Source organism: Lepisosteus oculatus, chromosome 12, assembly GCF_040954835.1.
Source record: "Lepisosteus oculatus isolate fLepOcu1 chromosome 12, fLepOcu1.hap2, whole genome shotgun sequence".
Lineage (NCBI taxonomy): Eukaryota > Metazoa > Chordata > Actinopteri > Semionotiformes > Lepisosteidae > Lepisosteus > Lepisosteus oculatus.
This window is the reverse complement of record NC_090707.1, coordinates 31,739,619-31,751,885: the sequence shown is the minus strand read 5'-3', so window position 1 is coordinate 31,751,885 and position 12,267 is coordinate 31,739,619. Positions and strand designations below refer to the sequence as shown.

The window sequence follows — 12,267 nt, the reverse complement described above, 5'->3', positions numbered from 1 at the left end:
CTGGAAATTGGTTGATTACTTTTTTTCCCCCAGAAGTCCAATTCTTGCATCTTGCTTTGTTCTCACCGTCCAAAGGAGCTCAAGAAGGCTCAGACAGCCACCTAGTGGCAGGCTCTTTAAAATACCTGGGTACCACTAATAAATAAGTTAAACCAAATTAAAAAGGAAATGAAAATGATGGAAGCAAATGTTATTTTCCTCTGTTGCTTTCTGTGTTGATCCATTAAAAAAAACAGCTAATGGAAGGATGTAACAAGTAATATGATTTGAGAACGAGGGACCTCGAAGTACGGTAGCATGTGCTGTAACATTCAATACTGGGTCCTTATTGTTATCTTTATATTTCCTGATCTCTGAGGGTCAAGTGCAACAAAAGAAATGCAGAGTACTAATTAGGGATAATACCAAGAGCTAGCTAGTGCTAGCTAGTACTTACTGAGCTTAGCACACAGCTCTGTCCAAATTCAACAAGTTTGTTGCAATTAATCATGAATTGAGTGAGCTGGGCTACTTAGAGATGCGTGTACAGTATGTCAAGAATATCACAGTTTCCAGGCATTTAAGCATTTAGAATTTTAAGTTAAAGGGAACTTAAACACAGAGACAGAGTGACCCGATCCAGAAATCTGTTATGTACATGAAAATGTACTGTCTAAAAATAACTTGAACTTGAACTTGAACTTTATTGCCATATGTAACCGGTACTGGTACAATGGAATTCTTACTTACAGAAAGTCTCTCGATTGTAAAACAAGTGTAAAAAACAAAACAAAGTGCAAACAGTGCATCAAGACAATGTAAAACAATAGACAATTTTGCAAGTAAACATGCAGACAGTTTGAATGTAAACAATACAGACATGTAAACAATGACTGGAGATGTGCAATAGATAAGAAATCATAAAGAGGTAGATGGTGATGGTGTTGGTGTGGTCCGAGGGGGATGGCTAAATGTGTTCGCCAGTCTCACTGCTTGTGGATAGAAGCTATTGAAGAACCTACTGGTAAGTGTCCGTATGCTCTTATATCTCTTGCCTGAGGGCAGTAGGGTGAAGAGCTCATGCCCGGGGTGGTGTCTGTCCTCTGTGATGGCCAGAATTCTACCACGGCATCGGTCCTCATATAGCTGTTTAATCTCGGTGAGACCGCAGCCGATGATCTTCTGGGCCATATTGACCATTCTCTGCAGTGCCTTTCTTTCTCGCGAAGAGGTGTTGCCATACCACACGGTGATCCCGTTGGTGAGGATGCTCTCGATGGAGCCACCTCAAGAAATAAAGGCCGCTGCTGAGCCTTCTTCATGATAGAGTCAGTGTTCACAGTCCAGGTTAGATCTTTAGAGATGTGAATTCCCAAAAACCTAAAGCTGGTGACTGTTTCCACTTCCGTTCCATCAATACTGAGTGGGCTGTGAGTGTATGGCCTGTGTCTCTGAAACTATTTAAAGAAGATAACTCTTCTAAATTCTTCGATTGCAATTCACTTTGCAATTTTTATGTTCTTCTTTTAAATAGGACTTTATATCTAGAGCCAGCATCATCTATTCAAAACTGATTAACTACAACATGCTAATAGTATGTAAATAAGTGAGAAACCTAAAAGATTCTCACTTGCATGAGCAGTCCATCATCTTCTGGTATAGCAAGTGTAAATCAGATCAGAAATAAAATGATTGTAATGGCCTCTGTCCTAATGTGTAATTATAGAGGTTTAATTTGACTTTAGAGCCAAGCACTTCTCTCTGCAGGTTCCCACAGACAGATATTGAATTTGAAGTCACAACTCACAAAGTGATACGACAAACGAACCTTAAGGACTAAGTCAGGGATAAAGTGGTGGAAAAGTAAAGATCATCATTACATAGTGCAGTGTGGTGATACCACCCAGATACTATCCAGATGAGACAGGCTTTTCAAATTCAGCAAGCAACCAAGCCGGAAACTGGTTAAAGATGCCACTGTGAAGCCGTCAGTGACTCTGTCACATCTGAAATGGGAGACACTGCTCATAAATCAACAATATGCCAGCCCCTACACAAAAGCTTTTTTATTTTTGCATATTGGCAAAAAAAAACATAAATGCAAAAAAGTTTGTGATAAAGCATGTAAATGAGGCTGCAGACATGTGGCAGGAGGTTTTGAGATCAGACCAATCAAAAAATAATTTGAATTCAATGATCTTATGTCTGGCACAAGCTGAACACAGCATATAACAAAGCCACCACCATCCCAGCATGGGAGTGACAGCCTGTTATGGGGAATCTTCTCATCAGCGGCAAGTGGGACGCCGTCCGGACTGAGGGGAAAATTAATGTGTGAAGGACAGGTGAATCCCAGAGGAATACCTGCTTGAGTCAGTCAGGAATCAAAAAGTCAACAGTTTGGATTCAGGGGGCTGAATACATACACACATTCGCAAATTTCTCTTTTGTATATTTTCTATTCGGGCTAGGCTGACATTCAGCCTCCTCCACATGTCCAGTTTGATCACTTGAATTCCAACTTTAAAAAAGGATATTTGAAGTCCAACTGCATACATTGTTTATAATTTATCCAAATTTGACATTGGTATGGGGTGAAAGCCTTTGTACAGCACTGTATATAACCTAAATACAATCTGTATATTGTATATATTATCAAGCATAAGATCCTGGAACACAATTCAGTTATAAGCTGTGTATTATTAAGAACAAAGATGATACAGGGTTCTGTCAGACAAGCTAGAGCAGATAAACAGGTTCTTCTGAGTTCCACCCAGTGAATAATTTTTTTGTTCAGATTGTGCCAGCAATCCTTTTCAGTCTTCTACTCATTCAAGGAAAGGTGAGTGCGACTACTATTCTGCTCTCTGCTAAGACAGTTTCTTACAAAACAACGCTAGTTCTACTCATAATTTTTTTCACACAGCGAAGGATGGTAAAATCCTGTGATAAATGCTTTCAGTTCCTCTGATTTGATTCTACACAGTGCTTAATCTTGGTTATTTCTTTAACCATGATTGCTGGTGTCTCTTCTAATAACAATATATTAGCATGCTTATCCATTTGTAGATACATTTTTAAATAACATAATGATATATTGTGATTCCAAGACACCTGGAAGTAGCATAACTAGTTGAAACTGATTGTGATTTGTCTGCTACAAACAAGTTATCCTGGTCTCCTGGAATAAAGTTGAATAAGAAGTAAATTGTCTGTGGGAATTGATGTATACAGTTCCATACAGCACTGTGTCATTGGACCTGCAGCATTCATGAACATTTATGTTTCAAATAATGCTTTATTTATGTGTAAACACAGAAGGAACAGCAGTTTTTATTGAAACAAATACAAAACGTTGTAATGTTAAATAGAAATTTAATGCACACTTTTTCATATTTAAGAATCCATAAGAAAGGTGTGAATCAATTTAAAATGCAGCATTCAGCTTTAAGACACAGTATGGCTGTATATTAGCCTCCCTCACCTGCATTACCTTTCAGATACAAACCTGTTTGGGTTTGGCATCTCTGGTTAGACTGTGACTGATAGCTTTGTTCTCTTTTTCAGTTCAAGTAGTGACAAATCACTTCTTCACTGTTGTTTGATAGGTTTGGTTTTAAAGAATAATCAAGGCTATGAAAACCTATAAATGATTTCACCTCAAGCATGGAGAATACCTTTAACTTCAGCAATTCTGAAATGTTCCTTTTTGTGTCTCTCAGGCGGCTCCAGTTGTTAAAATGAAAGCCATTGCAAAGGCCCTCATCTTTTGTCTGGTTTGTGTTGGGACCTACTATATAACCGTTGTGTTTCTGGCACCAAAAGAAACACTTTCACTGGACAAGACCTCAAAACGAGGCTCTCGGTCACCAAACAATATCCCTCAAGCACAGGCAGATATTCCTGAGAAGCCAGGAAAAGTGCCTGAGATTCCAAAGGGCGCAGATGAAGCAGTACAAGACATCCTCCAGCCAGCAGCTAAAACGTCTCCACTTCCAAATGAGCATGTCCAACCAGTAACTGAAACACCTCAACCACACCCTCTTGCCCGAGGTAAGGCTGTCAAATAATTATCCCAAAAGTCATTAGCTATCATTGTTCTTTGAAGGCTTTCGATCAGATGTGAAGCGGTAGAGGTCTAAATGGGAGTAGTTATTAACGGGAAAATATCGAAGACTTAAAAGATCTGGTTCAGAGCATGTTTGATGAAACCTGATGACTTAAAGTTCCTGAATTCCTGACAACACCCTACACGGTATTATTGTGTAATACCCAACTCACCAAGCAGGAATGGCTGTCATTCAAAGGGCACTGTTAATAATACAAGCAGATGTAACATGAGGTTTATACGATTAAATATATAAAATACTTATATTTAAAATTTTGATTACAGGCTTTGAGACTTCTGTTAAAAAATATATAATAATAATTAATAATTGCTTACACTTATATAGCACTTTTCTGGACACTCCACTCAAAGCGCTTTACAGGTAATGGGGACTCCCCTCCACCACCACCAATGTGCAGAATCCACCAGACTCATCTTTTGTCATGATAATATGATAATGATAATATAAACACAATTATCATGAACTTTGCATTCACTGACTTTTAGGAGATATTCTCAATAGGCCTAGGTCCTGAGAAACATGAAAATACCACAGCTGTTAGTTGTACATTGTTGAAATAGAAACAGTAATATGTATGCAGATGAGATTCAATATGTATTCATATAATCCAGTTAAGTTTTCATAGATTTTTATCACATTTTATGTGCAAATTCTGAAGATACACATGACAATTATACCAACTAGTAATTGTATTCGATAAATGTGCATGTTAAAAATTACTTTGTTTTCTTGCTTTCAGGATGGGGTGATGAAATTGACTGGTCTGAAACCTATGAAGGTGCACTGTTAAAGTCCAGATCCAGGTAATGAATTAAGTCAGCATCTTTGGCCTTGAACTGACAAGCTATGGAGAATGAAGACATTCTCACAAATCTTTCAACACTGTTTCAACACCCAGTTGTGAAAATAAACAAAATTAGCAGAAATCAGTGGTCAGAAATGGTCATACGATAAACAAAAAGGAAACTTTTTTCTGTACTCATGCCCTAAATAGAAATTAAAAATTAGTTTTTAAAATAAGGCAGCAAAATAAACCATAATTTCATTTCTCAGTTTGTGAGCGTGCACCATCCACTTGATTAGGCTGGACTTAATAAAACTCTTTTTTCTTATAAACTCAATACACCAGGGAGTCTGGTGAAGTATTTGAATTCTGTTTTTCCCTGGACAACCTGTATCTTGGCTTGTCTGTCAGGTTGGCAGCAATTGACAAGCACTGTCTTGTCTACAGTTATTAACAATTACTGTATTATGTCTTGTGTGGACCAACCTAGAAATATTTCTGGGTTTGGTTTTGTAATTTCATGGAGCTTAATGTAACTATAAATTTGTAACTGTTGTAAGTGTAATTCTAACAGGAGTCCAGTGCTTTTTCAGATATATCATCCAGTAAGTGTTGTGAAGGTGGATGCTACACTCCAATGGGGGATAAATTGGATCCACTCCAAAAGATTTACTGTGGCTGTTTGGATCCTTCTGGATGAAAAGAGTAGTATAAAAACAACTATGGACAACTTTTATTGTCGATGTAGTTTACTTTCATGATCAAAATCTGAACTTTGATTAGTGTGCAATACTGTATGTGTGCATCTGTTATGTACTGTACACAAAAGTATATTGTTCCATTATTTGAATCCTTACAGGAGAGTAATGTTGTTGGGAAGAGTTAAGAAATAGATCAACTGAGTAATGACTGAATACTGAAGTTTCTCTTTCCACACGTCCAGGGCGTACCCTGTCTTGCGCCTGTTGCTTGCCTGGATAGGCTCTGGCTTCTCTCTAACTCTGAATTGGAGGAGGTGGTTAGAAAATGGATAGAATGGATAATTCCACATTAAAGCCCAGTGCAATATAAATTATATGTAGTTTTACTTTGTAGAGTGGTAACTCATCAGTAATTACAAATTTGTAAAACAGCTTACAGTAGTACTGCACAGAAATCAACACTAAAAATACCCGTCTTTGAAACCTCAATCAAGGGCAGCTCTGTTTAGAAATGAACAACGTATCCTTTTCTTCACTTTAAACAGTCAAAAACCTCTTATGGTGATTCATCATTTAGAAGATTGCCCTGTGAGCAAAGGTAGGTACATTTTATGAGAACCAGTATTGCATCCCACCCATAAAAGAGCTGATTTCAAGAGAAAGTCTCTTTTTTTCAAAATTAATTTTAGTAAAATGCTTAGCCTCTTGAAAGAAGAAGATAAATATGATAAAGTATTTAAAGTGTCTCAATAATATAATGCCAAACATGTTTTCAACATACAGTAGACATGTTTATAGAAAGAGCATTTGAAACTCTTGCTTAACTCTTTCTGAAGTGCACATCCATATCATCAGAAAATTACAGGTTTTAGAACAGAAACATCTGTGCATTGATGCAAACAGAAAAACACTTTTTTTAACCATTGGTAAAATGTTATTTTTGGTTGTGTCCAAACTGTTCATTTTAAACCCCAATAGTGCCTAACTGTGTAATACATGTTCATACATTTTTTTTTACTTACCCAGCTTTAAAAACAGTGTTTTCTGCCAATAAAGAAATCCAGAGAATGGCAAAGGAAAACTTTGTCATGTTCAATCTGTTGGTAAGTCTGATATTTTTGCTTTAATTCCAATTTCTGTCATGTAGTCATTTATACAAAACGTAGATAAAACATTTGAGGACAAAACACTTGAGAATAGGAGGTACCTAAGGTAACTAATGTAACGATGTGTTGTACAGGACCCTATGCAGACGGTATAATCCAGAAGTAAGTGGAAATGGACACAGGGAGGAGACAATGAGGAGCTGGGCAGGATGACGAACAGGGGGGCATGACGACTGTGCACTGGTGCTTGGGGTGGGGGGGGGGTGTGGCCATGGCAAACAAGTCCAGAGGAGTCCAGGGGGTAATCCAGGGTGAAGTCCAAAAGTCCAGAACCGGGTGATCCATCCAAGACAAAAACTAGACTAAGGTTTAAAAACCGGAACTGGATCTAGTGCAGGAACGGGGAATAAAAACGGGTGAACGAGGCCTGGCGCTCCAAGCCCTGGACCCAGATGGTCAGGATGCAGTGGTGAAGCCTATGCCGTGGGGTCACTCCTGGACCCGCTGGTAGGCGGGCGTCCTGGCGTCCATCTTCCAATGCTGAGCCCAGAAGAGTGAGAGTGTCTGGCTTAAAATAGGAGGGGCGGGATAGGAGGCAGGTGCACATAATCAACTAAAATGTGAAAGATCCGGAGCGCCCTTAAGAGGATAGATTACGATTGTGACACCTAAGGTAGGAGGTACATAAAACAGGTATTCCCCAACATTTTTGGAGTGCTAATAAATACCCAGCCAGCAGCTCAGGAAGTACTTTAAGAGCTGACATACAAAACTAATATATTGCTTGCAGGTGTCTGCCATTTTAAAATGTTACCAGACAGTTTTCCTAAGGTGGTAGCTGAAAAAGAAAAACGACCATTTTCACAATTTTTAAAACCTCACCTCTTAGTCCAATGGCTTTGCTGGGATAAAGATGCTGTCTTACTGATTTTTGATGAGCTTATTCTTGTGCTTAGAAACTGACAAGGTTCTGGGATATTCTTAACTCTCTTCTCTGAAAGCCTTTAAAGTCTGAATTACTAGGCAAAGGCTTTCAGTTCCTCTGATCTAAGACAGAGGCAGCAGCAGCAATAACACCCTGGTGCCTGATCTTGTTTGATTTGAGAATCTAAGCAAGATTGTGCCTCTTCAGTACTGGGACCTCCATGGAAAACCATGTTGCACTTGGTGGTGTAGTAGTGTAGCAAGTGATCTCCATGAACCTTAATGTACAAATAAATACTCCAGTATGAGCAGGAGCAGAACAGGAGCTGCACTTAAGTAGCAGATGAAGTGGGTTCCCTTCTACATTCAGTCTTTTGGGAGTAGTAAAGAGCTATATACAGTAAATGCAAATAGGCAGATTTTGTAGCTATTTTTTGTTAATTCTCCTAGCTTTTTTTGCCCACATTTGATGAACACATTTGAAAGATGGAAATAAAGTAAATGTACCTTTATAAAAGAAGGCAATGTACTTTTTATGCTTTCATTTGATCAAATTGAGAGGGGTTGGATCCAGTCATATCGTATGTCAAAACAAAAAGCTTAAACGCTTCCCTGTGTGCTTGACTCACACTATGAGCAGCAACCTGCTGTCAAGCTTACATTTTTGACGTTCTGTTGCTCTAAAAAATGACATTTTCTTGTCTTCCTCCATTCACATCACCAGCATGAGACAGAAGACCCCAATCTTGCTCCTGACGGCTACTACGTGCCACGAATTATCTTTATCGGTAATGTTGTTTGGCCTCTTCTGGTGCATAGTTTTCACCACATCCTATACTGCGCAGCTATTATGCATAAGTGAATAGAGGATCAGATCTGAAAGAACACGTGATTATTCTGCTGCTCACTGCATTGTTGTGCATTTAATAAATAAACTTTGATTGACTGATTGGCAAATAAGGCACACATGTTTTTATATTAGTATGAAACACAACAAAAAGATCGATGCAGCACTGTCTATATGTAATTAGCATGCTGTATGAACACAAGACACTACCAGACTCTTACAACAGGATGTGACAACGCTGTTTAATTAATGTGCATCTCTCCAATTTTTTAGATCCATCTTTGACAGTTCGAACAGAAATCACTGGAAAAAGTAAGAAGTACAAGTATGCCTACTCACCTGAGGATATTCAAACCTGTAAGTACCATTTCCACCTTTAGAGGTTGTGATTATTCTCCAGGAATCTCCACCTGAGAAAACATAAAAAGAGAATTTGCGTGGCAATTCAAATTACCCTCATTCTGCGGGGTCAGTGTAAGAGAGTAGCTCAAAAGTCAGAGCTTTAGACTGCATACAGACTCAGAGAAAGTTGGGAAAGAGCTAGTGTTTTCAAACGGAGCGTACTGATGGCTTTGACCTCCAGGGAGGAAATGCTATGGGAACACATGGAGTGTGAAAAAGAAAAATGAGAGTTACAAATTTATGACAATGAAATTAATAGACTTGGTATGTCTTTTGAATCATGTCCCAAAGAATTGTGTGATTAGGCAGCTGAAAACCAAACAGGACTCAAGTGGATGCCAACATACAGGAACGTCAGGTCTTAACCAAACAGAACGCCTGCACAAAGCAAAAAGTATATGAACAAAGTAGAAAATGTTGAATTTGGTTTTGATTGTGCTTTTGATTTTAAGACAATCCTCCAGCAAACCCTTCACGCTATAGTTTTGAAAAGTTAAAACAAGATCATAATGGCTTATGTATCATAACGTAGCATAACAGGGAATTGTAGAATAGAGAACATTTAATTGAAGAAGTTCTTAATTTTTTATGATGAACTTGAAGAGAATTGGGAAAATTGTTCAATCTGTTGTGAATCTGTTCAATACAAAGCCCACACTATCTAGAAATGGTACTAGAATTGCTTACTGCGATGGCATGTTAAGGTATGTGAAAAGCTATAAGGTATCTTGAGTCTTTGACCCATACTAGTTGGAGGCCTCCTTTCTGAACTCATTTAATGGCAGAAATACAGACAAGGACCGATAACATTAGCCTGAAATATCTATATAAATATCTGAAAATCTTTACCAAGGATCATGAAAAACCTCCACATGCGCAAATACATCATCAGCACAAAGTGATAAACAGTGTTGAAGACGATTAATGGTGTAACAATGCGGGGCTGGGTGAGAAGTGGTAAAAGTGGACACCTCGTCTGAGGGGGCGTAGGCACCAGTGTGAGGTTAGCGAGAACTGAAAAAAAACGAAAAAAATGGAAAAATGGGCCATTATGCAAAGTGGTACAATCTGCTTGTACAATATGGAGAAGAAGAGGCACATTACGGGAGGCAAGACGCCCTTTGACAATGTGGTCTAATCATGGTGAACCTGCTTCTTCATATAGACCTGCAATCAGCACACAAACAGGTACCCGAGCACATCAACAAGATGACCTAATAGCTTGCACAAAGTGTAGCCATGTCAATCTTCAGCAAACGAGAACTTCCGTCTGAAAAGAGCCTTCCACAAGAAGAATTGACTGGAGCCAAAAATGCAAAAATTCCCGAGAGGGATGCCTTTTATTTCAGGTGTTTCACACATGCTCAGGCCCGGAACCCCTTCCCTTTGCTCAAATAGACAGTCAGGTCAAGTATTCATCTGTAGTGTATAATTTTCTATAGAAAGTTTACTTAGTTTCCATGTCTCTAAAACTGGAAACCTATGTAACATTTGCTTGAGTGGAACATCACAAAACAGAATATTTACAGTTGTTTGTTGGTTTTACACTGACATCTCTCAATTTTTCAGTGGACGTTTAATTGCCATGACATTTACCAGCAAGGATAAAGTGGATTTTCGATAAAGTGGATGTACACTAATTTTCAATCTTTTTTTTTACAGTATATGACAACATGAAGAGGGTGAGACTGTTACTCAACACTGAGCTCTAACAAGATGTCCCTGCAATCTTGGATATTCAAACATTCAGTGCTCTTCCTGAATAATTTAAAGGTGACAGTGGGCTGTAGGCCACAAATGTTTCATTTTGGACCATTTCCCATTCTTATTTATTTTTATTCACTTTCATTTAGATCCTTCATCAGGAATTCTCAGACATTACATCATCTTTCTGCTTAAAAGTGTTTACATATCGAAGAACCCTAAATTAATCTCTTAAACTACCGGGTCACAACACGTGCTTCTGGGACTACCTGGGGTAGTCTAACCCAAAGGTCTCAAGAAACAAAAGAAAAGCTTTTAGTCCAGTGATAGTAGTGATACTAATATATTGTATTCAGTCTGGTATAGTGCTATCCATAATTGGTGGTGTTGCCCTGCCCTGTAGATCTAGTATTTATAATCAGTAGCAGCATTACTTTCAATTTAATTTTATGTTGAAGTTTCAGGGGGCATATTTTTCTAAAGGGGTCCCCCACTCTTTAATGGAGAACACCTTTTTTTACAACAAGTGTATTTTCCTGCTGTATGTTGGCCTCAACAGCTGTATTGGTCTCATGAATTTAATTGTCTGTTCTTATTTTTTTTGTGCTAACTTACATTTATATCCCACCAACTGTAATTACTGAATATGATGTATATAGGAAACATGCATTTTGAAAAAGAAACAAGAAAATCCATATTATAAATTATTGCCATAAAGTATTTCATCAGGGTGTGGATAGTACATTAATTTCAACTGCATAAAAGTAAAAAAAAAAATCTGTATGGTGTGATTAAATAAAAAGGATCTTCTATTGCAATTTTAGTATTCATTACAATATGGAACAAGAGTAAATGACCAAAAATGGGATGAAATGGGTTAAAATAAAATCTACAGAGTAAATACAAATATTTGTACAATTCTGTTTGATGTTAGACATTTCGTTGATGTACTGCCAGGGTGTTGCGAATTCCTTTTTTTTGTTGTGATGGAATCTACATTCCTGAATGCAAAGTTTGTGCTGAATGTCTCTGGGAGTTCTCCATAGGAGAAAGCCTCTTGGCTCAAAACCAGGCCATGATCTCAACTAAAATGGTCACTATTGAGTCAAACAAGTAACCAGGTGTGTAGTGTGAATATCAGCATTTCCTGGACTACATAAGAGAGGTGAATCAAACTGTAAAGAAATGGAGGAGCAGAAAGAAATGTAAGTGTATAAATACATAAGCAAAGTAGAGGTTCTGTTTGATGAGGTGTCTAGTTTCCATGAGGTAAAGACCTTTATATAAAACATACAAATTACCCAATGATGACAACCCTAGATGTCTGGATGGAGATAGGAATTATTATTCTTAACGAATATCTAAGATTGTATTTTGAGATTCATCAATATTTATACATTCAATCATTAGTACTAGTTATCTAAAGGATTTTTAAAAGTCCGCAGAAATGAGAAGGACACTCTGCCCAGCTAGATCTGTATCTTCATAATATTCCTTGTTTTGACCAAAAGAAAACATTTTTAATCACTTTTTTAATGGGAATATATATTTTTTCCTTGCATGGCAGAACAAATTTACATTAAAACGTTTCATTTATCTTTTGATCTGAAATAGAAAATTCATTAGTATACAGCAAATATGACATATTTCACTTCACTGTCTAAACACTTCTCACTCTGTCTGGTTTCCC

General features: G+C 37.8%; 1 protein-coding gene across 1 annotated transcript; it reads left to right on the top strand.

Moving 5' to 3' along the window:
- Positions 1-2,772: 2,772 nt before the first annotated feature.
- Positions 2,773-11,395, top strand: LOC107078832 (anterior gradient protein 3-like). Its single transcript, XM_069196743.1, has 8 exons — positions 2,773-2,821; positions 3,702-4,032; positions 4,849-4,912; positions 6,140-6,192; positions 6,621-6,697; positions 8,349-8,412; positions 8,745-8,828; positions 10,536-11,395. Exons 2-8 carry the CDS (start codon positions 3,720-3,722, stop codon positions 10,583-10,585), a joined length of 705 nt encoding a protein of 234 aa, XP_069052844.1. The 5' UTR covers positions 2,773-2,821; positions 3,702-3,719; the 3' UTR covers positions 10,586-11,395.
- Positions 11,396-12,267: the final 872 nt, after the last annotated feature.

Coding starts and splice junctions, on each gene's coding strand:
- LOC107078832 (XM_069196743.1), top strand. CDS start 3,720: ATGAAAGCCATTGCAAAGGCCCTCATCTTTTGTCTGGTTTGTGTTGGG. Junction 4,913..6,139: donor CTGTTAAAGTCCAGATCCAG/GTAATGAATTAA, acceptor CACTTTAAACAG/TCAAAAACCTCTTATGGTGA. Junction 8,413..8,744: donor GCCACGAATTATCTTTATCG/GTAATGTTGTTT, acceptor CCAATTTTTTAG/ATCCATCTTTGACAGTTCGA.